The sequence below is a fragment of the Bombus pyrosoma genome, linkage group LG2 (genome assembly GCF_014825855.1).
Source record: "Bombus pyrosoma isolate SC7728 linkage group LG2, ASM1482585v1, whole genome shotgun sequence".
NCBI lineage: Eukaryota > Metazoa > Arthropoda > Insecta > Hymenoptera > Apidae > Bombus > Bombus pyrosoma.
In genome coordinates, this window is record NC_057771.1 from 7,531,130 (window position 1) to 7,557,862 (window position 26,733).

At 43.5% G+C, this 26,733-nt stretch overlaps 2 protein-coding genes across 4 annotated transcripts in view; one reads left to right on the forward strand and one right to left on the reverse strand.

Moving 5' to 3' along the window:
• Positions 1-24,410, reverse strand: part of LOC122576160 (serine-rich adhesin for platelets) — a 60,823-nt gene extending 36,413 nt beyond the window's left edge. Inside the window, exons 1-5 of one of the 2 annotated variants that reach the window (XM_043746061.1) lie at positions 23,778-24,410; positions 13,451-13,879; positions 12,449-12,946; positions 10,389-12,160; positions 7,441-7,532 (exon numbers count right to left, since the gene is read on the reverse strand). In XM_043746061.1, coding sequence (XP_043601996.1) covers positions 7,441-7,532; positions 10,389-12,160; positions 12,449-12,946; positions 13,451-13,879; positions 23,778-23,780 — 2,794 coding nt within the window. In that variant the 5' untranslated portion in view covers positions 23,781-24,410. The remainder of the gene's footprint in view (positions 1-7,440; positions 7,533-10,388; positions 12,161-12,448; positions 12,947-13,450; positions 13,880-23,777) is intronic. The other variant, XM_043746053.1, reaches the window with a different exon arrangement.
• LOC122576234 (protein dead ringer) overlaps positions 1-26,733 on the forward strand; it is a 318,271-nt gene that overhangs the window by 4,191 nt on the left and 287,347 nt on the right. The window lies entirely within an intron of this gene.

Below are 26,733 nucleotides of genomic sequence, written 5' to 3' on the forward strand. Positions count from 1 at the left end.
CACCAAGACAGTCATGGCAGTCGTGTCTCATTACTGTACTAATGAAATTTCAAAATATTTTACACGTATAACACGCATAGTAGAATGTACGCACATCGAAGTTTCCTACGTTCAGTGTCCAAACTCAACTTTCCACTGAACCACTGTAGGAAATTCGCAAGGCAGTGTCGATAGGTATCAGTGTGGTACCATTCCCAACGCTATCAGCTAGGAATCGGTGGCTACCGCTTGGTACATAGTAAATTCTTTGGAGGCGAGCAGGCGACCGGAGTCCACACGGTGGTCGCGTTCTAGAAGACGTGCGCGAGAGAGCGAGCGGCGCGGACGCGACAAAAAAGAAACCGGTCGAGCTTCTTCCGTTTCGCGAACGGGGGAGCATGGAAGGGTCTCGCGAGTTCAAACTTGGCGCGGGCAGCTCTATAAATGCAGAAGGAGAGGGGGGAGGAGAGTGAGAAAGAGAGAAGAAGCCGGACCTCTCTCTGGTATCGGTGTGGAATGCGAGAATCTGCACGGCCTCTGCACGAATTCCTCGTGCGCCCCCGAGGGCCGAAGCAGTCCTTCCAATTAGAGCCAGCACACCGAGTCCAACGGGATCTTTGCAATATCCCATCGTATAATCTCCGTTTCCGAGATAACAAACAGAGCTGTTATAAGCGTGAAATAAATATCAGTTCGTTCGCGGCTTATCCGAGGTCAGATCGAACGCGCGAACAACCACACGATCGCGTTCTGTTAAGGTGCATCCTCACAAGGTATTTGCGAACAGTTCGTAACAGTTCTACGTCTGTTCGTGTTCGCGCTATCTGCCCGCGAACGCGTTCTGAGAACTTCTGAGAAGTTACAGATTTGTTCGTGAAAACAAAAATTGAAAATTCTTTCGCTCGTCTTTTCATCAAAAAATCCACGTCCTCTTCTCGGTTAGAGTAAGTGATCTCAATCTTTTGAACAGTAGCAATAGCAACAATTTAATTTTTATTTCGGCTACCCTTCGTACTTTTCATACTTGAAAGAATCATACGCTGACCTAGTCGTTCTGAGTGCTACAGCTTTTCAAAGTGTCTATAATATAACCTTCGTGATTATGGCGCAGTAGGTGTATAAACTATTTTTATAGAATTCGAAAGTTACTGGCGAGTTAAAATATTAAACATATTGCGAGCACCGTTCGCGAACACGTTCGATAGCGAGCAGTCGTCTTAAGTCGCGACTCTGTTGCTCAGAGTCTCGAGCGATGAAGCAACTTTTTCAGCGATAAAGCGTTCCGAGGCGACCGAATCGAAGGTTATCGACGATAACTCGTCGTCCTCGCGAAAGAAACCGATCTTTTCCCGGTGTCTAACAGGCGTTCGTGCAATGTCGCCGCTATAAGCGGAGAACATTCCGAACCGGAGAAAAATTCCGACTGATTGCTCCAGGATCGTACTTGTACGGTACACACGTGCAGGATTGCGAACGTCGTCAGTGGATGAGCTGATGGTCGTTCTCGCGGCTACGTTTTAGCGCCTGGAGTGCAGAGGCCGAGTTACTGCCACGTCGACGATAAGTCAGTCGAACCACGGTTTCCAGTCGAAAGAGTATAACTGTAAAGGGATGTTTCCTGCCTCGTTTCCATTCCAAAGAATCGCCTTCGCTGTAAAGCTTATTTCTTTGACCGAAAATTTACACGAATTGGTTGGTGCGACGCACGACCGAACTTGATCCACGCACGGTTCGAACGTTGCTTCGATATACTTCAAATGTCCATGCGCATCCTTGCAAGGATACGAGACACGTGCGTAGCTACGATATTTAGAGATAGCGACGAGCGCGTGGCATCGGATCAGTATGCACGCAGGAAGTCTACGGTGAACACCTGTGGCCTGTGGCACAAGGTGTTGCCGCCGACGTATCGGTGACTCTTGCAGGGCGCTTTGTCTTCATTATGCATTCGTTTAGACGAGACGCGCCACTGTCGTCCATACTAATTGTTCCTTTACTGTGTTCGGTGTTTGCAAACGTTGTTCGAAACGCGAGATAATACGACGAATCGGAGTATTCGGCCTTTGATCGCACAAGCATCGAGCGACCGTAATTTGTTTCCAACGATTCGATCGTCGAGACATTCGATCACGAGACGCTATATCGATTCGATCGTTTCTTTCGATCGAATTCAATCGGATTATCATTGGCGTTGAATCGTCGACGACGGATTTGCCCGGTGAAATCGTTCCCCTCGTTACAACGCGATTCTTCGAATTCCTCGGGGCATGGGGCAGCCGCCTGTTTGCATGAGTTCAAGTATGACTTATCGAAGGTAATCGAATCGATGTCGGTGCTCGAGCACCTTCCGGGTTAGCGCATTGGAATGTTGTCGCTTCAATCGGACATATTGGCCACACGTAGGCGCGGAGTAGATCCTTTCAGACCCGATTGCCTGCCTGCATTCTCTATCGAGCATAATGACGAGCGTCGTTTTTTTTATCTCTCTGTCGTGTCATTGGCTGTTCTTACGCTTTCGCCATCGCCAACGTTGCTTATGTATTCGCGAGATATTCGAATGGGACGATCGAATGGAACGGTCGTAGCTGGATTTCCGGGATGGATTCTCGGTTCTTCGATCATCCGGCGAAACGCGTTTTCTCGACGAGTTCTTTTTCGACCAGTTTATTGCACGCAACAGTCGCTCGTTTCTCCATACTCGATCCCCTCTGTGCCACGAATTTATGCCGTTCGCGACCGATATCTGCACGATGGATCCTCCCTCGGGGATCGAACGATCGTAAAAGTCTCGTTAGAAGAAAAATATTAAGCCGATCGAGAATGGCTTTACGCGTTCGATCGACCGAGTATAGTTTCGCTAAAATCTAACGACCGCGAAGAGATCGATTAATATCGCATAAATTGGAACCGAGGGCAATCTTCCGGCGAATTTACTACGCGAACGCGTCAACGAGAACGAGATGCCGTGTCCCCGGCCGTATCTTTCGCTCATTCATCTTACGATTATGCGCGCCACGGTTAAACAACGATCCTTTCGACTAAACGGTTTTTAAAGCGGTGGCCAACCGGTTCCCGCTGCGAGCCGGCAGATCTTCCAGCTCGCCTATCGTCGCGACTGAGTTACTCGCCGAGCCGTGCAATAAATAAAACCGAACGATCTAATTTCAGTTCCGTGGAAAGAGGAATTCGCGAGCGGCGACTTGGCTGTGCACGCGCGCATCGATCACCCACGTTATTTGACCGTGACTTTAATAATTATCCGCGCGGCAAACCATCTTCCGTCATGGCTAAGCCAGCTAGGATGCTTCGAATCGTTGCGCGAGCGGTTCGAGCCTTCCACCTCGCCGATTTATCGTCAATAGTTTCTCCGAATGATTGATTCGACTAATCATCGTTCGTGACCGGTTCCCTCGAACCGAATAGGGAACGAGCAATTCCCCTGACAAGTTATGTTTAGGTCTTGGGTTAATGCATCGCCAACTCGAGCACACCCTGCCAGTCGATGCGTTCTAACCTTTTTAATGTGATCACCGATGACGTTTTCCATCGACGCGACCGAGTGTGCGCGTTCGTTATAAGCGCACGAATATTAAACGTACGGAGAGAAAGTCTCGGGGATTGCTATTAACGCGATCGAACCGAGTTGCTTTCGACCCGACGATACTGTGCAACGTATCTCGCGTTTACAGCGATACTCTTTTTTCCTATATTCTATCGCGTGGAAAGATCGTTTGCGAAAGAATGATTAAGTTGGCGCATTAGCCGAGGCTCGCTACGGAATCGATCAATTATCGAACAATGACGCGATTTGCGGGCTGGGCCAGTTATCTTTAGGTCAGGATACTGTGTGCGCAACGTCAAGAGGCTGCCGGTGTGGAATGCTGTCTCCTCCGTTCAGGATTCATAGTCAATACGCGTGTATGGCCAGAGATTGCGGTCTCTTCGATTGGGAGCGAACCAAAGTGAAAGATCTCGAAAAGGAAGGCGATTAAGGGGGAATGGGGGACCTTGAGCGCGGTCAGCCACTGCGAGAGCTCGAGAAACCAGACGGCGAACACTGGAGTTGGGTATGCGCGACCGCCATATTGTTGTGACTACTATGCCCTGACAGAGCCTGACTAGCCACCCACACTCGCAACCGAGCGCAACTCTGGTCGCCGAGAGGCCAGCAGGCTCACCTGATGGAACGCGGTGACACGACCGCCTGCGCATATCTCTTGTTCCTTTTCCATGGACCATTTATCATTTCTCCCGATTATCCGATGCTTTACGTAACAAACGGTTGACGTTCACTCGGATTAGAAACGCGTCAGCCGATCGTTGGTGACCGAATCGACACGGAACTCTGTGTTCTCGGGAACCTTGATCTTATATCGGGGTCTCCTTTTGCTACCACGATTTCGTAGCTCGCGGATTAAATGAAAATATTTGCTTGGAAAGAGCGGTATGGGTGGTTCTATTTAAGGAGCGGCAAGGTCGGGAGGCGAACGAATCGAAACGGTGAAGGGAGGAATGTCAACGATTTCGCGTTTCGTTCGGTAAATACGGCGAAAAGTTAAACAAGCCGGTCGAAAGTAACGCACTGACCATATGTATTTATCCGTAAGTCGTAAAGTCTCGCGTTTAATAGGATCCTAAAAACCTGGTTCATCGTTAGCCTGTGCAAAGTAGCTGCTACTTGACCAACTTCGGTATGCCTTGCCTAACCTTCCTTCGCCTTGCCTACTTGCTACTTCTTGAATTATTCTTAACGGTTTCGTTCTCACACCCACCGGCCGCGATCGAGCATCCACTTTCGAGGAGTGGTGCTCGCCGATTATCGATCGAAAGGAGTTTCCTTATTTCTTTTCGCGGCTCGGAATCTCAAAACGTTAAACCTTCGCGCGTACAATTTCAACTATGAAGACGAAATCGCCCGCAGCTTCTTGGAAACCACTTTCCCGAGAAATTTAACGAGCAACGGCTGGCCGCCACGCACACACGTTGATCCCCTGTATGCAAAAATTAATGACCGCTCCGCTCGCTTTTCCCCGGCGGAACTTCAATTATAAATGAACCGTCGGAATCCATATTTAGAAGCTGCAGGCTAGTCTTTAGCTTTCCTCTTAGCATCCTCTCCTGTGTTAACGCGCTGGCTAAAATACGAGACGCGCACGTTGGTTACCCTCGCGCGGTTCGCGAGAGGTGCGAAAACATCTCGGTCGTACACCATTTACTGGATCACGAGGCGCGCTGCACCGAGTAATAATGCACCGAGTGTAAATGATCGCGCGTACGCCCACGATAATCGACATCCGGTACATCCAGCCTAGCAATTACCGCGCGCCTTTTCTACAATAGGAACGTTGGATTAAAAGCCGCTGCCGCGATAGCACGCGCTTCAAACGAGTCTAGTTAACCCTGCGACACACGGTACATAATTCAGAAAGTCGGAAAATAATGGCGAAATTTTCTTTTTTTTTTTTCTCTCTTTTTGTCAGGAATATACCGACAGGGAAGAATATACTTTTATATTTGGTAGTACTTTTGCGTATAATTTAAGAAAATTTCTGTCGCCAATCCATTTCTGTATACTTTTCTTAGCTTGCTATGCTTTGAACTTTTGATACAGAATTACCTTTCAAGTGTCATTTCGCGAAAGAAAGATAACATCGTTTTATAGAAAACGGTGAAACATGTGTACCGAGTGAATAACTGTGAGCGACAGTGTATCGTGGTATGAAATACTTCAACAATTCTCGAGTTAATGGTATTTTCTTGTTGCGTGTGCTTGGTGTTGTTAGCTTCTATTTATACCACCTCTTTTGTTGTAGCGTTTTGAAACTAGAGAAGATTTCTCGCTATACACGCTCGATGTTGTTAATCTACGGTATATCGTTGGAGGTGGTGGATAATACATGGAATTTCAAACCTTGCCCTTCTATAAAACGCTTAGAATACGACTCGTCCTAACTTTCTCTTCTTATCTTCGTATATTTCTTCTTTTCGATTATGGAGATTTTTCTTCTGTTTCTCATTTATATCGATAATTTTACTTCATTTCCTTACAGCTTCCTATTTACATTTTCGTAATATCCTACAGCCTTTATCCGCACATTACGTATTCCACTGTTTCATCCATAATGGATTAACGCTACATACTATGTTTCTAAGCGTGTTTCGTAACTGGGGTCCATAAACTCCAGAGTTCATTCAACGTTCATCCAGCTAGTTGAGAGAGATATTTTTAGCGTGTTTAGAAGAGGTCGTAAGAGACGGTCGCTAGCCACACCGATCTCCATGCCTTCGATTTCCCACGTAAGTCTCGCGATACTCGCGATCCATCTTTGGCGGACAATGAGTAGCAGCGGCGGATCTGCTCGGCGTGGATCGAGCCGAGGCAGGAATTCCTCGTGTCGAAGGTGCGCCCAGGCAAACACGCCTTTGTCTCTCGCTCGAGAGAGTTGCCTCCGTTTTGAATGCTCGCTGGCGTGCACACGCGCGAAACCGGAGAACCTTAGCGGTGCGTAACGCACCGAGATTAATGCGTAACCTTTATGAAGCGCGACGCGACGCGACGCGACGCGTCGAGCGGCGAGGCGAAGGGACGCGTGCGTGGGCGTGCGTGTCGCGTATACTCTCTGCCCTGGCGAATTCCTTCGCCACGTTAGCCTTCCAGCTCTCAACCTTTGCGCACAGAGTTCAAACGAACTCTCTCTGGTCGACTTCTCGTGTCGTTCGAGATAGCAAATTCCTTTTCCTTTTTTATCCTTTTCTTTTTTATCAAAGGTTAAGGTCGCATCAACCGCATAGTCATTAGCCAAAGGTGTGTAGCAAGCAAAGAAGATAAAAATTTCGTAATCTTTTTACGCTACATCTTTGAACTATTTAATAATTATTCGTGAGAAGATTGCACGATGTTGAAACAATCGGTATTTCGATATTTTTAACACAGAGAGACGAATCAATATTTATTGTACAGCTAAGTACGTGTGCATGTATATCGTTATATTGTTTCGTTTCTTGACTACTGAATTTAATTCAATGAATTTGACGAAGACAAGCGGATTACGAATTTTATTAATTCCGGCGTTACTTTTAAGAAGTCGTTTCAATTTGTACTTGTTTCGGTGCCATATCGTACGATACGCTAGAGTTGGACCAATTGATTCATTTTAATGAAGCTGATTCGTTTGATAGCAGATAAGAGTCACGTATTTGCGAGACGAGAAACTTGGCAATTAGAGGAAATGCGGGTCAACGCGAATAGCGATACCGGCGCTAACATTTTTGCGCAGTTAGCACTGTTAATGGACGTAATCGACTGATTCGAGCGATTTTAATAGAACCGCCTCCCAGACAGTACGCTTAATTGTTCTGTACTGACCCCGAACGCGTGTTTTAATTTGCCAAGCGGATCTTTTTCCAACGTCAAAATAGACAGCGAGAGAATAACGAAGAAGTCGCTTTATTCTTACTTACCATTTGCATCGAATTTGTTTTCCTTGCCCGGCAATTCCTGTCGTTCTGTTTTTCCCGCGGCGTTTGCCCCGCTGTCGTTCGATTCTTTATTCCTGCGAAACAAAATAAATAAACGTAATTCTTATTAATCGAAAATAAATAAAAATAATCTTTATTAATTTTAATGGTTGTCTGAAATTAAAGGTATTAGGCTGTGGAATATGAACTGTCTGATTGTTAAGCCACAAATATTGGTTTTAAGGAAGAGAAAAATCTCAATCATAAAATGATGTACGAAATGATCTACAAAGATAAAAATATTTGTTGAAAAAAAAGAATGGACATCTGGAAGATCGATACAACAGAATCTGACATTTAATACGTTACAACCTAATAACATTTTTGTGCAGGATTGTATTTCGTGCAGACACGTAATTGTAACGAAGTCAATGGGATAAGTCCGTGCTGTTTCGTTTCCGCATATCGAATCCTTTTACGTTGGCTAAGTGGGCAGTTAACTCTCTTTACGTAGCACGCCAGGTAAAATGACCGAAATCTTTCAAATGATGTTTGGAAGCATACCATTACTCAGCCTAACTACAGCCCTCTGAAATTTCACCCTTTCACTTAAACACGCTTCGTTCGAATCCAGCAGAATCTTTTGCAATGTTAATCGCTCGCTTTCGATTTTATTGTATCGCTTACCGATGCCACGTGCGTGATCGATTCCATCTATTCATCGTATCGGTTTCGTGCCGATCAAACGGCGCGAAAATAAATGGAAGAAAGACGCGTGCAACTTGGAAACACTGAACGTCCAATACCATTAACTTATTTCATTTTCATCGCTTGTTTCGTTTCGCATTATCGACTTTTAATGTAGCATGGTCTTTTAGTTGTTTATTTTCTTAATCAATTAGTATTTAACCTTTACGCCCTTAACGTGAAAAACTTTTCATTGATTTATCGGCAAAAATAATGAACATCTCGTATTGTTGCCGAAGCAATGAGTTCCTGGTTGATCATTCAATGCAACGATTAAGAAAAGACGTTCGAGATCGGTTAATGGTCCATTCGTAATCCTGCAAGAATCATTTGAGAAGAGTAGTTCTTTAGAAAAGAATTTACGACGCTACTTAGCAAGCGGAAGAACATCGCTATAATACTTTATTTAAGTGGCGCGTACATTCCTATTCCAATTCCTACGAAGATACGTTATCTTGAAACTTTTCTTCGATTTTCCAAACAAACTTCTCGAGAGTACAGCAACGAACATTAACGTACATTTTCCCAATTCTCTATCAAGCTTTCCACAAAAGACCAGCATAGCTTACGAAACGACCTAATAACTCAATTATGCGTCGAGCGAGGCGTGGTTCGATCGTGCTATAAATAAACACGAGTAGCGTTTTGCAAGCATAAATCGTGGCGGGCATGTTAATCGTGGCGAACTAGGGAAATGCAGGGCGGAAGCGCAATTTGCTCACAATTAAAGAACCTCACCGCGTGAGGTTTCTCGACGCGATCCATAGTTGGGAATTAATGTACTGTGAACTGCTACCTACTTAGACTACTTCCTACGTAAACACTGTGAATAAGATAGCAGATCAGCGCGAAAAGCGTATTCCGGTAAAATCTAGTAGATGGTATACTTTGATAATTCGTAGTAAGACACCGAGACCAGTTTTGGAGTAAAATCAGGCAGCTGATCGGAGGTATCTCGCTACCGATCGTTGCGTACGAACACTGTTTTTGTTCCCTGTTTCGAGAACTGGTTTCGCCAAGTTGAACGACACGTTTATCGCCAAACATATTGTTCAACCCTAAAAAGTTCCACCTCGTTCAAAATCGTGGATCGAGACTAGCAAAGTGTGACAAGGATCGTTCGCTACGACTGGTGCGAGAAATTGTTCAACTTTGCTGTTGTCTTTATTTCTTCTTCACGGTCGTATCTCTCTCTTGATATCTTCTTTCTTGGAATATTTCGCTCGCAAAACGCGCGGCATATAGAAAAATGGAACTACGTATTCCGTTTAAAAAATCACGATTGAGCTATATATTTTTTAAACTACGTGTATTATAATTTGTGATATTGTGTTATTACGTTTATTGTTAAAAGAAAAATCCGCGTTGAAACGGTTAAAGTTAAGTCGTCCGTTAATTCTGATCTTTGGGCCATTTTCTTCTTGCGTGTTTCTCTATCCTTGAACAATCTATTGAGCTTCAAGACGAAACCAAAGAAACGTAGTTTCACGTTGGAATTTTATACGCAAGGATTTTTTTCAAACGTTAAAAGGACTTTTGTCTATAGAAACGAATGTGAGATTGAGATACTAGAATTGAAAGAGCGCAGCGGATTCCAGAGATAAATAGCCTAATGTAGTCGCGTAATGATACTACTTTAATCATAATTATAGTGAAAGTTCATTAGAAAGGAGTCTACCGTGGGCAGACAAGTTATACTTTAATCAGTTAAACCGGGAAGACGAGTTAACTGGTAACTCAATTTGTAACTCAATATCTTCTAGATGTAATAATGGCTTTGTTTAGGAATCCCTTATCTTTTTACGTACCCTTTCATATTTCTGAAAAAGATTCTACTATAATTTACATTAGCACGAACTAAGATCGACCTAGTTGATTTGTCCGTATTCATTCTTATTTGCCTGATTAGAGAAGTGTTTGTTTAACACATTCGCTGCTACTGACTGTGCTACAGCGCTGTTAACGTAACTAGCTATTGTATCATGTTTTTGAGTTCGTGCATTTCCATGAAACACGGAACAGCGATCAATGTATTAAAATAATATTTACGTGTATATATATATATAAATAACATACTTTTCGAAATCAAAATTTTTCACATAAAGAGAAACCAGATCAGCTGTGCCTTAGTAGCTGCGAATATGTTAAGGCACGACCCGATTAACAGGTTAAAACGCAACGAAGATGAAGACTTGAAGACTCACGGATTCGTGTATTCTAGAGAATTCGTTTCCTCCTCTTCGCCAATCGTCGCCAAATTGCTCTGCCAGTAATAATCTCCGTCGTCGCTTTCCTCGCTTGTGTCTTCCTCGTCTATAATTTCCTTGTTGTTTTGGGTACAGCCATTCGTTAGACTATGCACGCTAATATCGTTACACGATCGATAGGAATCCTCGCTTTCGCTGCTTTCTCGTCGTCCAAGTATATCAGCTTTAATCGGTGAACCAATTTCCCTCGGCCGATCCAAATTCTCGCTTCTAACGTCCTTCTTATCGTCCTGTTCATCTATCGGTTCATTAAACTTCGTAACCTGTTCTCCTTCGTCGTCAGAATCTTCTATTTCGGTTGAGATCGTAAGTGAAGTCCTAAGCTCTGGTTTAGGTCTTACCGGTTGCTGATAGTTACTGTTACTTACATTTATTACCTTCGTCCTTTCACTATCATCATTTCTTCGTTCATCATCATTAATTTTACATTTACTCTTCTCCTCGTCGTCCTCGCGCATCGTTAAATTCGCCCTGCGAGGCGAGAACGCTTTCGCTTTCCTTATCTCGATTATCTCCAACACCTTGTTCGTCCTGAAGCCTTCGTCCTCTCGAGGATCATAGTCCTCCATAGACTCGGTGTCATCCGTTTCTTCGATTCTCTTCTTCTCCGAATCTTCAGCTTCGTCACCGAAACTCTTCGATAGTGTCGGATTTATTTCTAAATCTCGTCTGTCGTGAGTCTTCGACCTGTCCTCGAGCTTCGCCCTGACGACAACCTCGTCCAGTTTGCTGCTGGTGATGTCGGCGTTGAGGCGCGGTGGCTCGTCGTCCTCCTCGAAACTCGTTTGCCTGGACTCGGGTAACGAGGAGGGTTTGACCTCGGTTCGGGGCACGATCGTGGGTGGCGGCGGCGGCGGAGGTGGTCTCTTCCGTCTGATCTTGACGTCTCTTCTGGGTAGCGGCTTGGGCGGTAGAACAGGTGCATCCTGGCTGTCGGAAGTCTCGATGGAGGACTGGTCGGACAGTTTCTGGGAACGCGAGTCGACGGCGCGATCGTTGGTCGGTTGATTGACGCTGATCCTGTTTACGTGATTCCTCGCCGGCAGAGGCGGAGGCGTCCTGTCCGAACTTCGTCCGCTGGACGTCTCCTTGTGCTTCTCCAGCTCTTTCGAGGAGCTCGTTGCGTGGAATTCCTCGTGGATGCTGTTCACGCGCTCGACGAGCTCCACGTCGTCCTTAATTGGCCTGAAATGCGTCGTCGAGTCGGCGGCCAGATCGGCCGTGTAAAAAAGATCAGGTCTGGCTTCGTGGCCGTAGCTCAACGGCGCGTCCTGGAAGCTCAACGGCGGCTGAAAGGTGATCGTTTCCTCGATCAGCACAGTGTTCGGTGCCACTACCGCGGTGATCTTCTCCACTTCTCCTCGCGACTCCACGTGGGTCACTGCTTCCGAGTTGGCTAGACGGCGAAGCAAGTAATCGGGAGGGTTTGACGAGTAATCGTCCAGGTTCTCGAATGGACAAATCGCTTTGGACAGTTGCGAGTCGCGGTCCGAGGATCGGTCGAAGTCTTGGTCGATTCGTGAGAATTCGTTCGGCTGTTCGGAGGTTGTGGAAGCAGTCGAGGCAGTTGAAATTGTGGACACTCGGTCCGAGGTTGAAAATCGATCGATCACTGTTGACATCGAGCTGCCTGTGTCGTCCGACGTGCTTCCGTGAGTCGAGCCACATTGCGACCTGGCGTCCATGTATACCATCGCTTCCGGAGGTTCCTGCGAATGTACAGACATTAGTATTCATCGATCGTATCGAAGAAAAATAAGCTACATCGCTTAAAACGATTAGAGAATCGCTACCGAATTGATGATTCTACTTCGCCACTCGGACGGAGCCAAAGTGGCTACCATATGCTAGATCGACGTGATATTTTTGTGATACTTTGATAGATCAAAATACGTTATCTGTGTGATGCTACGAGAAAAATAAAGTTTAAAGCGACCATTAAACGATAATGCGATCCTCTATTTGTTTCGAGCGTTTTATTTTCATCGTTACTTCACCTGCTTCGATTTCGCGAATTCGGGCGAGCGTTCCTTGGGCGATCCCTTCGGGCTTTCCTGAACGGATCCATTGCTTTTCGGGGAAGCCTCGCAGCTGTCGAATGGGCTCGACTTGCTGTCGAGCTGATTGGCTAGCTGCGTGCTGGGTGATCCGTTTTGAGAACTATTTTGCGAACTCGTCTGCGAAATAGTGTGCGAGCTACTCTGCGACCTGGATCCGCTCCAGGATTTTTTGACAGGACTCGGGTTCGCTTCGCCGTCGGCCAACCCTCGAGCTTGCCTTAACTTTCGCGGCGGTACAGGCGGAGGCGCCGATGGCAATTCGGGCGGCACTTTGCTTTTTTCCGGTGAACTCTTTTTCTCAGCGCTCACCACTTCGGGCCTGAGCGCTCCTCTGCACCTAACCATTAGCTTGATAACTAGCTGTGACTCCTTCAATCGCCTCACGCAATCCAACCGAGTCATGTGTGTCACTGGTACACCGTCTATCGAGAGTACCTGGAAAAGAGACGCGGTAACATGACCGGTGTGTGCGCACGTGAGATGATGCGGCAAGCTCGTTTCTTGCTCCTGTTCTTTCCTAGAAACAAACCGCTTCTCCTGGGAATCGTTACGCGGCAACTGGGTCTCGAAAATTATAAACGTCGCTCGTGACGCGGAAAAGTGATCGGTTCGTTCAATCCACCCTCTTAACGTGCGTTGAAATTACTAGAAGTCTAAGTCTAATACCGAGCTAGGAGCACGCAACGAATTAAGAATGCTTTTATCTTTAAAAATACAGGCTGGTTACAGAGAAACAGGACACCTGGATATCTATCTTATTTAGCATAGGTACGACTAATTTAGCGTAAAGACGTGACAAATACAAACTGCTTTGCTCCCTATTTTTTTCCCTTATTTCTCATACGAAATGTTTTACGAAATAAAAGTTGAAACATCGTTTAGATAAAGCGTTAGGAAAGAAAGCTAGCAGATACCAGCGAAACTCGACAATTTCCTTACCTCGTCACCCTCTCCCAAAGTGCCCCACGAACATTTCGCTCTACTGGCCGGGCTTTGTTCCGCGCAGCTCTGAACAAACAACCTCCTAACCCTTTCAGACGTCTTATTTCCTCCTTCGAACTTCAATCCAAAGCCTAAACGCTCCCCTGGTAATCTGTACACTTCGACTTCTTCCTCGAGTGGCCCATCGACTCCATTGCTTGGGTTCCTCGTCAAAGTCACAGGTAGAGAAGGTTCGTCCTCTTTCTTACCACTACCAATGGACAACACGGTGACGAAATTTTCCGACGGTGGTTGGCCCTCGACGCTGACCACCGTAACGAAATCCTCCGTTCCACTCTTGGCGACATCCATTTTCCGGATCGTTCTTAAAGCGTTCCATTCATCGCAAGCCCCCTGATCTTTAGAGTCCGGAATGCTGGCCACTCCCTGAAAGCAGGTCCGTACCATTGTAGACGATCTATGTCGTAATCGATCGATGGACAAGTTTTCTCGCTGGTTCGAAAGAACTTTGCGCGCTTTTACAGGGTAAACGATCTTTTTACGCGTAACTCGTTAGACGACGTTATTACCGCTTTCTCCGTTAATTCGAGTAGCTGTACCACGATATCATCGTGCGCGCTGTTTTATACGTGGAAGACATTTATAATGATTATCGTATAGATGATACTTTTTAGCATATCAGTAAAGCAGAAGAAAAGGTAATTTTAAGGTACGAATCATTAATTCGGATATAATTTGATAGGAATGTTCTTCGACCAGATCTCATTATCTTCTGTCACACTATGATGGAAGATTAAACGTGTGCATGGTTTTATTAGGTTGGTGCATATGGAGCGGCGTTTCTTTAAATAAAACCTTTTCTGCGCGTGCTTTCTTCGGAACATCGTGTACTTAAAGTAATTGCGTGATTTAATGTACTTTCTCGATAACTAATTGGTTTCGTTATGCCGGATTTATGAGGATTACTTTACTTCTAGAAGTAAAAAATTTCTAGTACGGAGCTGTCACAGTTTCTTCATTTGTAGTTCCTTCTGTCGGGCATTAAAATATTGCTTGGACGAGGTAGAGAATGTCTTTAACCTTTACCAAATGCTAAATTTATGTTCCCAGGTAAATCTTATGGCACTCTTTTCAAGCGTAAGCTCACGGTAGGTATGTACAGAAATATTCTGGTAATTTATGCCGAATCGTAAGAAGCTTTTGAAACTTTTCTTACAAACCTCGCCAACATTGAATATTCAGAAAAGAATTTCATGGATGTGTACGCAAATCCATATTCTTACGAATACGAGCAAAGGAGCAGAACAGAAATGGAGAGTTGGCTCGTCCACTAAATGTTGTAACGAGTAATGCCTTGAATATTTTACATATTTTTGCGTTTTATGCGCATTCTATGCATCTTTTCACTTTTAGACTTTTCAATTTCGCACGGAGAATTCTTGGCGATTTTAAATCACAAATCATCGATTCGATTATACCTTACCACTACTCTTACTATCAGGTCGTTCGAAAAGTTTCTTTCGTTTGATAAGGAAATAATGGACGCACAACATTTTCCGTCTCATATTATTTTATCGAATGATCGATTTTGTTCTATCGAAATAAAGATCGCAACGTTCGACAGATTAGGTTTCACGTTTGTATAAAGATGCATCGTTGTAAGAGACGTGTCTGTAAAAGAAAGACACTTTTCGCAACACAACCTAGTACAAGAGAAGATCGAATATACGTACAGTGTCGCAAATATGTAGGAAAGTGGCAACTGTAACAATAGACAGATGAATTTCTTTGGTATTAACCGAGGAAGTAGGAGAGAAAGGCGAAGTTCATAGACGATTTCGAGACACGAAATCTGGTCGGGGGAAATTGTAATGTGCGTGAACAGTTGTCAAGCAGAAATCTCGCGGATTGTCATCAAGCCGACAAACTGTGTCACGTAGCACGAGAACATCTCGGATGGTTATTAAGCTATCTTAACTACATGCCGGCGAGCTCGCGTGACCAACTTAACGCGGAACTTTCATGTCCCGCTGTAACTGTTCGTTTTCCCAACTACTCGTGTACTGTTACAATAATACGATTATGCTGCAAATTACGAACAAATATCAAAGATGCACGAATATAAATCAGTCAGCAAAATCGACTTTTTACACGCAGCTGCGTTCCAAGTTGACTCAAAAGATCCTATTTACGTGTGAAGGGTAACGATCGTAGTGACAAAGAGACAAATTTTCTGTATCTGTGAAACAAACGCTTCGAACCCTTTCTGCTACACGAAAGACAAATATTTCATATTCTTCCTTTCCTCGATATCTTTAAAAAGATTGATCCTTGTACTGCATATATTTGATTATTATAATCACAGGTATTCGCCGTAGAATTTGAATGTAGTCTACGTAGATACCATTAAAATATATCTTTCTTTGCTGTAAGAATCGCCAACGATATACTTATATTCGCATTTATATACGAAATTAACTTTCGGGGCGTGTAAAATGACAGAGAATTCAGAATAGACGATTTAGAAAATAATTATCCGTTTGTTCCCAACATTTCTTGCACTTCTGCTATCAAATACAAAAACTAGATACTTTTAACTTGGTTCACGTCATACGTCGGATAAATTGACATTAGTGCACAAGAAGCGTAAAATACATGTACGTAGAAGGAAAATCTATTTCACGGTGTCAAACGTATTCGCAACGTTACGCAAGCGATTTTTAAATTGTAATCACGTGAGAAAAAGAATAATAAAAATCTGAGCGGTATTATGGCTGCATAGAAGTATAATAAAATTTATGTACGTTAGGAAAGTTAATTCAGAATGATATACAGGTCGATTGTCGCACGTTCGAGAGTGGAACGCAGACGACAATCGTGGTACCCGGGGAAAGAGAAAAAATCGTCCGACCGATCTTTCTTCTGTATACCTTGATCTCGCGGCGATCTCTTCTCACGATAGAGAAAATACTTTTCCAGAGAGTCGCTCGATTCCCGCGATTCCCGTCGCCTCGTCTCGACCAATAAGTCTTTGAGGGGCGACTCTTTATTCACCGCCTCCTTCGTTTTCACTCATCAGCATCCCGATCGTCTAACGATATGTATATTCGCCTTCTCGTCGCGAGAAAGTATCCTCCAACTTCTACTCGAGACCGTCACGCAGTTTCTCCTCCCTCTGTTCCTCCAATTTCCGTAGAACGCGAGAAATAGAAAGTAGATTGACCCCGGGTCACTGTCGAGCGATCAGCTGATCGCCAATTGCCCTCCCACTGCTCGCTACGGAATCACGGTCGTAATTTTTCATATTGCTACGGGGTCCTTTTCACGGAGAACGTCTCACGCGAATCACGAGAATGGAAAGTCCTTGCTTCCAGCCTCGTAAATCACTGGGTGAAACAGCCGAGGTGCACACGCAACCTTCGGACGCGACCCGCGCAAAACGTCGAAACGGCTACTAGAAAACGATATCGATCGCCACGATCGAGCTCGACGATAGAGAATAAAATAACGAAGGTGCAGGCTCGTTAACGATTAATTTCACAGATTTCAGCGTATGGTAGATCCTTTTTTAGTATGTGCTTGATCGCGAACGATCGAATGCATCGGTGAACTTTCTTTCACGGCAACGATCGGACGAGCATTTGAAATTTAATTTAATCTAGGAATCCTGTTTGGTCGAATCGTCGTCTCTCGTGATTTTGTCAAAGTGGGAATAACGGAGATTGTCGAATTTGGAATTCGGGCAACTTTCTACCTTGCGCAAGTTGGATAGTCTTGTTAAATTAGGACGTTTCGATGGAAGATGATTTCTATCGGGCTGATTATACAGGAGATATTAACAGAGATCTGGTTTCAGATGGAGAAGCTGAGTCGAACGAAGGCAAGCAACTATGAACCCGTAGAATTTCCATTATCTGAGCTAGTCGTGATACACGTTTGTTTAAACGATCGGATTTTTCCAACAATCGAGTAATTTTAGTTTTACACGAGGGAAGATCGTTTGTCTCTTCAACTATTTTATACTTAAACAGCCCCCTAAATTGTTCGTATCTGCAGTCTGATTTAGACAACTTAGACGCTCGGTCCGTATCGAGTAGGATGGTTCTCGACGTTTCCAAGTATCACGTGATACGCTATTCTTCTACTTATTCTCTTGCTGTTTCTCATTATTCACTTTCAAACTCTGCTGTCTTTCCATTTCAAGTCATCTGTGACCTTGCAGTATTTCGGACTCTCGACTGACCTTCTCCCTCTCTACTTTGAAAATATCTGAAACATCCTTAAGAGCCTTAGGATTCGCTATGCGTCATTCTTCTGATTTTCTGCTGCCTTCAACGATTAGATTATTATACTGCTCGTTAGTCAGACTCCACCTGCAGTATGTATACCTCATTTGGTCCTGTTACTTTGTTAAACGCATGCTGTTTCTTGAAAGAATTTAACTAATAAAGAATAGGTTCCTTCGGTTTGCCAGCAATCGACTGCATTATTCCATGAGTAGAACGTACTATGATTATTCGATTACCAATAATGTCATTACTCGACCTAAGGTCTGTGGATCAACATAGATTTGCAGCTGATTTGTCTTTGCTACGTAAGATAATCGATGACCATACAAACAGCTGGCATATCCTTGCGTCGATCAAATTTAATGCACCACTCACACCTTTAAGAAAACCGTTACTATTTCGATATCATGCTTACAAGTTTAAACATTTATTTCCATTTTGATACTTTAAATCACTAGAAAACCACTAGTGACGTGTCATTCGGGCGAGCGATCTACGAGCCATTATCTTGATCCTAAATTTACCGTTTATTTTCCTTTATTACCTCATTACTGTGCTCTCTCATCTGTATTGTACAAAATTGTTATTTTTAACTGTTCTTTCCTTTTCTTTCTACTTTCCTATCTGTATCCGGTAACTATCTGCCGTTGTATTCAAAGTACGCTAATATTTTCTATACATAATACCATAATAATATTCTAAACATAATACCAGATATTTAAAAATAGTCAAATAAATAAATATCGATATTAAATAGAAACAGTAGGAACAGAGGTCGTCTAATAAATTCAATTATAATTTCAATGTTCCTTTACGTATCAATGGATGGATAGTTTATATCGTACTACCGCGTTCGTTGTTAAAAAGAATTACATTTTAAACATCGTGATATACGTTTATACAGAGATCATAAAAGTTACTTCAAATTATGTGCATTTCTTCAGTGCATTACTGTTTATGTTACGTTATTGCGTTCATCGCTAAAAGAAAAATCCGATTCGAAAGAGTTGAAAGAGATTTGGTTCTCCTTGTACGAAATTTACGAGAAAGAAGCGTGGATCCGGTCGAGGATCCCGATGCCGGCTCGATGGTAAAAAAATTTATTCGTGGCCAGTGTAGGACGGGCAGAAGCTGAAGAACCATACAAGTGCGCGTAACGGAATTCGTAGCCGCAGGGCTGAGCGCCACATTCTCAATATACCGGCTCTCTCGCCACTCACAGCACCGGAGCACCTTCGTGAAAATATTACGAAACCTTGTTCCGATTCGCGAGATGCGCCCAATCGATCGCACCTGCCCCGGATAACATCGTTCCGTTTCAAACTTGACACAGAAATCGTGCACGACGGCGCAAAAATAAGAGGCCGTAAACGAAGTTGGCGAGATTGATAAATCGCTGGAAAGTAACAGAAACAGCAAATACCGTGTTAGTAAAAAATGTCCGATTCTACCGGTACGCGCGTTCTCGCGAGATACACAGTGGCTCGCGAAAGTATTTGCACGCCGAGAAAATTCACATTTAGGAACGGAGAACCTTCGTGTGTATACCGTGTATGCGATGCAAAACATTTGGAAACTTGATACAATTTACTCTAATCCGTAGTAGAAAATAAATATATATATATAGAAATTACGAGACATTGTTTGCAAACATATGTATAGGCTGTCCGAAAAGTGTCTTTCTTTCACGGACACGTCTTTTACAACGACGCATCTTTATACAAATATCCGTCGAGCGTTGTGATCTTTATTTTGATAGAACAAAATGGATCGTACGTGATTCGATAAAATAGTACGAAACGAAAAACGTGCATCGATTATTTCCTTATAAAACGAAAGAAACTTTTCGGACGACCTAATGCTTGGCAAAGTGTTACTGTACAGTGCGAATGGTGATCTTAAACGTATAATGTTGAGGATGATCTCACTAAAAAAGTATCGTGGTTTAATAATACGATTAAAATACCTTGATGATCATTGCGAACTTCTTTATATGCTTCCAATAAATACCTCGTAATTTCTATGCACGTTTCCGGATTCGTTCGAAATTTTACCAATTTAATTATGATAATCGTATCTTGTTACAGCATCGATGAAATTTCACAATGTTTCGTATAACGTATCCGTAAAAAGTGTTCCGTACGCGCTCAAATAATTCTGCAAGCCACTGTACCAGAATACATTGTACAACCAAACGTAGTCTTCCGCATTGAATGGCGTTTACGATCTCTCGTTCGTTACCATATAAACGATCTTAGAATTCGCATTGGAACGCTAAGAGCACGCGCGTTTCTGCGGATTCGGTCAATTAGAAACAGCGCCGTGTTTTTACGTCTCTCGGAATTAGTTTCCTCGTGAGCGAATTCGGCGCGTAGAAACGTTTGACGAGCGAGTCAAAGGCTTGGAAGAAGGAAATTGGCACGTAATGGTCTCGCCCTGTTCGGGGTAACCCTCTAACTGCTCATCCTCCTTGACACTCAAAACTATACCGCATCCTGATAAATGCACGGCTCGATTACGGCCGAGTGTAATCGGTTTGTCAAACAACCGGGACAGCTAAACCTGCTCTGAATTAATAAACCGCTCGAAACTGACCTACAACTCGTATCCATTCTATTCGCGCTCTTCTGGCCTAACTCGAACGGACATATTCTACTTCGAACGCCGTCTAGATCGTTCCCCATACCAGACTTGTCCTTGTATCTTGTATCGGTAAATCGATTTTTCCGCGTTAACGGCAGATGAATTCTTGTCTGGAAATTCTAGTTTTGCATTCTAGGTGAATGAAGTAGAAGACGGTTAATAGGAACGGGTAACATTCTATCGTAGAGTGTAGTTAGCCACGTGGCAATTATCTTGTACAGAGCGTCCCGGTAATTTATAATATAACGAGCAAGAGGATGATGCTGTGCGAAAAAATAAATCGTAAATATCGGAATATGTTCCTCGGAATATTCGATACGATAGCGGTCAGAACGAAAATTAATAAACTTTAGAATTTCTATGAATTTTCCTTTTATTTCCATTGTAATTTATTTTTATTGTAATTTAGTTTCGAATGTACAATTTACTTTAGTATCGCGACTATGTATCGGTTCAATTTTATTATTCTTTCATAGTAAAATGTTATAAGATGGTTAGCTAATTAATCGACGAGAATTCATGTTCGCTGTGATCAGAGTTCCAATGTTAAACGTGCGATCATCGCGGTTAGGTATGCGGAAAACAGAGGCGAGCATGTTGATAGATAAATTGTTACGTGTAAGGTAAAGCCGGCGCCCTTATTCGGAAGTATCGGGCGTTCCGCACGGAAATGTTTACACTCGGCTAAGTGGATACCCGTAACCCTTTGGAATTCTGCATTTTCCCAGCCGTGAACGACGTTACAATGCAGCGGAATTACGTAACGACGGCGTTCTCCGTCACGCTTCACGGATTTTGACAGCGTGCTCCATTCATTACTTAAATCTCCGTGTATTCGTTTCACCGAGGAAAACGCCGTTTTAAATTCGTCTCGTCTTCTTTTTCTTTTTTCTTCGCCGCTTGCACCGGCCGCAAAGGAAAGATTTATCGTTCCACTTTTATTTTCATCGCGCAATTAGCATCGAAAGGTGATCAAAGGTATATCAGATATTTGAATCTTGAAAAGGCGGAAATTTTGTAATTCGAAAGCTTGAAAGCGTTCGTTCGAAATTTGTACTTTTAGAAGTTTCAGTTCAACTTATTCAACACGTTGGTGGTCGTGTACAAGCGACTTCAAACGACTGAAGCGGGTATTTATGGAAACGCTTGTTTTCTTTCGCTGCTTACATTTTCCATCTTATTGCTAAGAAATCGTCTTACCACGCTTTATTACAACCAGAAAAAATTAATTACTTTTGAGCGCCTGATTTGAAAAAATTGCACATTAAACAGTCGTTATAGACTGGTTTTCCTTCGAATGTTCTTTTTAATATCTTTTTCGATCAGTATCCGGTCAACCAGTTGGTCATTATTTCCCTCGTTTGAACTTACTTTCAAGTCGAAGTAGTCGAACACGTTCGATTGAATCGAAATTACTATTTTTATGGCGCACGTGCAGCATCATCTCCGAGATATTTGGCCTCCGCGCCTAGAAAAACTACATTCCTCGCGTTCTTGCATTCGACGACACCTTAAACGGTTAGGTTCTTAACAAGATAAACGATACGCGCTACGATCGTTTAGTCAAACTACAGCTTTACCAATTCTATTGCGTTTTCGTGTCAAAAATTAATAATAATAACACTCGGTATTTCCATTCGAATCGAACGCTTTGTAAATGACTTAGAAACACGGAAGCGTTGTATAACGTCGGAATAAAAGAAAAATCGCTTTCGTTGCGAGAGGCAGCGTGTCTTTAGAATGTTACGCGCACGCGGTAAAGGGATCGAGCCGCGTGTTGTTTGTTTGGCAAGCGTGGCGCTTCCTTGCGTCGTCGGCGTGCTCGAAACTTTCACGAGAATCAGGAATAATTATCCAGGCATCGACTATGAATACCTGGCGGCTAGAAAATCACGGCGATCCGCCGTGGTCTCTCCACTCACGGTGGAAAAAACGTGTAAAATGCCACCGGCTTTCAAAGGCCCCGCGCTGTCCTCTACCATGGAAACTGGTTTCGTCGGAGAGATTTCTTGTCGATCAGAGGAAACGTCGTCTCTTATTATCGCCAACCTTTTACTCCCACTAGGAACTGATTCCCGCTAGGAAGTAACCGAATCGATCGAGATAATCGGCAGAGACCAAAGATGGACAAAATTTATAGAATCTAAAAATCAGGGAGATCAAAGCTAGAGAAAATTGATAGAAAATCGAGATATCAAGAACATGTTTTAGGTGCTTGATATTTTCCATTTAATTGATCGTTATTATTTATATATTTATTAGTGACAGGTCTTAGTCCGATATTATGTAATCGTTTTAATATTTTCGTGAGCCAGTGCATACGTGAATTGGGCATTTTGCTATTCGAGAGACAAATCGTAAGAATTTCTACCATGTTCTTTCAATCGCTTGAAAGTATTTTGTACGATACGATGACCTTACGATAGTTGGATATCGTAGTTTGTCAAGGACTCTTTGTTCGAGAATACGAAGAATAGTATCTCGATAATAGAGCGCGATAAGAGGATAATTTTTGACGTTCCCTCGATTTCATATCAGTGTGACGTTCATCGAAGCCGTAGCGGTGACACCTGGTTAAACGGATTAAACGAGTACGTAGTTTCGATAGCGAACTGCCAGATCGTATGAACTGGAACATGTCGCGTTCAATATGCTACTATCTCGTTGCGTACGTTCGTCCACTTGTCACGATGCTTCTTCCAGTCTTTCATACTACACGCCTATATTCATATAGCAGCCGCGATGTCATTCGCATTCCTACGATCTTCCACTCGACCTTGTAAGCATAGCTACACGATCAACCTTCGAAGGTCTTGCAACTTTGAATGTATAGCATGAAGCTAATGTTTAGTCCCTCGATTTAGGCTACGATTACGGTAGAATTCCATCGAAATCACAGTAAGCACATGATATTCCGATCGTAACGTCACTCTGCGATTAAACAGGAGGATTTTCACATTGCGCAATCGGAAACTGTAAATAACGCATCAGGCGTAAAGATGCAGATGTGTTTTAAAAATAATCGACAAGTTGATAAATTTTATGAAAATCAGACATGTCTAATTATCTAGTTATCAAGATGAGGAATATTCCGAAAATTTTGAAGAGGATGAAAAAGCACGTGTTTAGGTGCAGAACCAAGTACACGTAGAATTTTGGTAATACGAGTTTGATCAACAACCTGCCGAATCTTAAAACTGTTTCCCCTTGAAAAACAAGGAAAATGTGACTTGTCCCGTATCTTCGTGCAGAGTTTTATGAAAGTAACTACATCGGTCAGAAGCTCGTCAAAACACGTACGCGTTGTAATCATCGTTACGCGGCTAAAGACACGAAATCGCGATCCTATAGAACCGACCGGGTCAGTTCCCACGACGATTATCTCTACTTACCATTCATTCGCCACTCGTTTTCATCGCCAGGAGACTAGCAAACCGTCCCTGTCCCTTGCATCCACCAGTATTCGAACCACGTGATCCTCGAACGCAGCTTCTTTCGACTTGTTACCAGGCTGTACAGGTTTCCTCGCGTAACCCACCTTTCGCGGTATACCGTTAAAGTCTCTCTGCAGTATCTGCTCGACCAGTGATTACGCGATCGATTGGAGATGTACGATGGCAGAACCTCTTCGAACGGGAAGAAGTATCGCGTTCGATCGAGTTGTTGGAGGCGTGAAGCTGGAACTACGATGGATAGATCAAGTCGGCAACAGCAACAGCGGGCACAAGGAAAGATATGTGGCGATTGAGCACGATCACGTGGCCAGCACACGCGGAAATCGATGGTTCGACGTGCATTCGGGACAACGCGCCGTGCCGGACTGGCTCACCAGTAGGCTGACTTTCTTCCACGCCGCTCCGCGGATCGCCCCTTTGATTACAAACACCGTCTCCTGTCTCTTTCCCCCTTTCTCTTTCCCTCCTTCCCCTCTGTCTTCCCTCTCCAGCTCCTTCTCTCTTCCTCTCACATCTCCATTCTTTTCCTCTCTGTTCGGCTGTCTACCCGCGTCCCCCGTTCACTCAACCTCCTTTAACCGCGAGCCAAGTGCCCATCCGTACCTCCACCATTCGAGTCCCCTTCTGTGGCCTTTCGAGCAATTTGGTCGGACCTGTCCACTGAACTTCCAATTTAATGACACGAATCGATGCTCAAAAATCGAGAGTTTAGGACGGTTGGGTAATACCGGTGCGTTTGGAGATCGATCTCTTCTCCGGTGAGAAATTAATGTCGAGGCTTCTCCAGCAACCTTTGGAATATTAATAACGCGAACGTTCGCCAATGTGCAAAAATGGAGAGTTCAGAGCGCTTGGTGTAATACCAGTTTGCTCGGAGATTCCGTTCTTTTTCGCGACAGATTGCTGCCGTAACTTTCGAAGCTACGTGGTCGGACCTGTTCGCTGTTCGAATTCGAATCTCTCGCGAGTTAAACGAACCGTATAAATTTCGTATAGATTCGTATAAATTTGCCAATTTCATCGCCAATTGTCATTCAGCTTCTCGAATGAATCTACGAGTTATCCTCTTAACTTCGCCAGTCGTATAGACAATCGTACGTTCCGATGTGAATTCTAAAGAACATTTGCATCTGATATCCAAGCTTGTTCTATTCTTTAATTTATGAAGTCGAGCAGCTTTCTGAGTAGCTCGTTTAACAACACGAACGTTCCTCGATACGCAAAAATCGAGAGTTTAGGACGACCGTGTCTGGATATTGACCGCATTATGTCGAATTGAGAAATTGAGAGAATCGAACGGAGTAAGGCTGTTCGAAAGGTTTCGCACTTTCGAAAAAGTTATCAGATTTGTACGTCGTAGAGCGTTGGTGCGCTCGAGGAGAGTTGTAAGGAACCGATCTCACCGTCGTATCGCTTCGACGCGCACCTTGCTTCGACAGTGTGGCCTAGCAGCCGATCCAACCGAACGAGATTCTTGCGGTGTGTCTGCGTATTATCCGCGGTCGTCGATGCCGCACTTGACGCTCCGAATGGGGCGCGCGTATTTCCACGTTACGCACCGATTAAGCGGTACGCGCAATTTCTGCTCGAGTTACGCACCATCAGTCACTGATACACCTGTTCAAACTCTGCTGGTGTGTAGGCTCAACTTTTGGAATTTTGTCGAGTTGAAAATGGTTACAGGCGAAGAGAAAACAGACTACGCAAATTGTATTAACACCTAGAGCTATCGATGTTTAGTACGGCAACTTAGTATTTAGTTGACAACTAAGTGATTGCGGATTTTGCTATTAGATGGTATTGACAAAATCCGCAATCACTTGGTTGCCGATCCAATACACATAGCTACGTAAATTATATATATATATATATATATTTCTTTTTTATTTGGACGAATTTTACAATCAATTCTCATAGAGAATTGTAAGTAAATTTTTCTGGCCTGGTACTATGTCGTGTTTAATAAGTGTTTATCGTGTGTTTGATTCTAGAATTATATATTTGAATTACAATTATATATTATTTCATAATTGGATTTTAGACTTCGATTTCCTATAAATATCCGTAGCTTAGAACGTATGAAACGTTCGTTTTCTTCGATTGAAATAAATATACTTTCGCTTCTCACCGAAGCAACTGTATTAATTGAACTATTGTCTGGCTGAAATCTTGACACACTTTTGCTCGTCGAGATATTTATTTTCGATAAATATTTCTGTTCTGGATTTTAGAAAATCTTCCCAGGGCTATCCTGTTCTTAATTTTCAACGTTGATATCGCCACGACAATAATATCGTACACTCGTTGGCACCATTCTTATTAAGTTGGATAAGGAAATTGGACATTTACGATAAACCAGAGGTTGACCAGTTTGGCTTTGTAAGAAGTTCATTCGACGATGGGGTAACGCTCTTTCGTATTAACTCGCTAAATTCGAATTTCGAAGAAACGACGTTTCATGCGAAATTAACCTGATAAGTACGGACAAACGAGTGTTTCTTCGTCATCTTTTTCGATGTTCGTCAGAAAGTCCAGGTTTAAACGCTTAGTTTTTGCAGGAGATTGTTGGTTGCTCCTACGAGATTCTGCGGCACGCCGACGTCCCATATTATCCTCCGACTTTCCATAACGATTAAGCCAGGAGAAAAGTGCCGGAGGCGTACTCTCTGTACGCCTTCTTCTTCTTCTTCTTCTTTGCTATTATTACATTCCCCCAGTTCCGTCTCTTAAGGCAAGCATGTTCTTTGGTCTAGTCGACCGAGTTCGAAGGTTCTTCTCTTCTGACGATCCACGTAACTCCAGGTTGCGCCTACCCATTGCGTGACAATTCGCGAGGAACATCAAAGAGAACGCGAGAGACCGTTTTCTGACGAATTAGGGTTCTGACAGATAC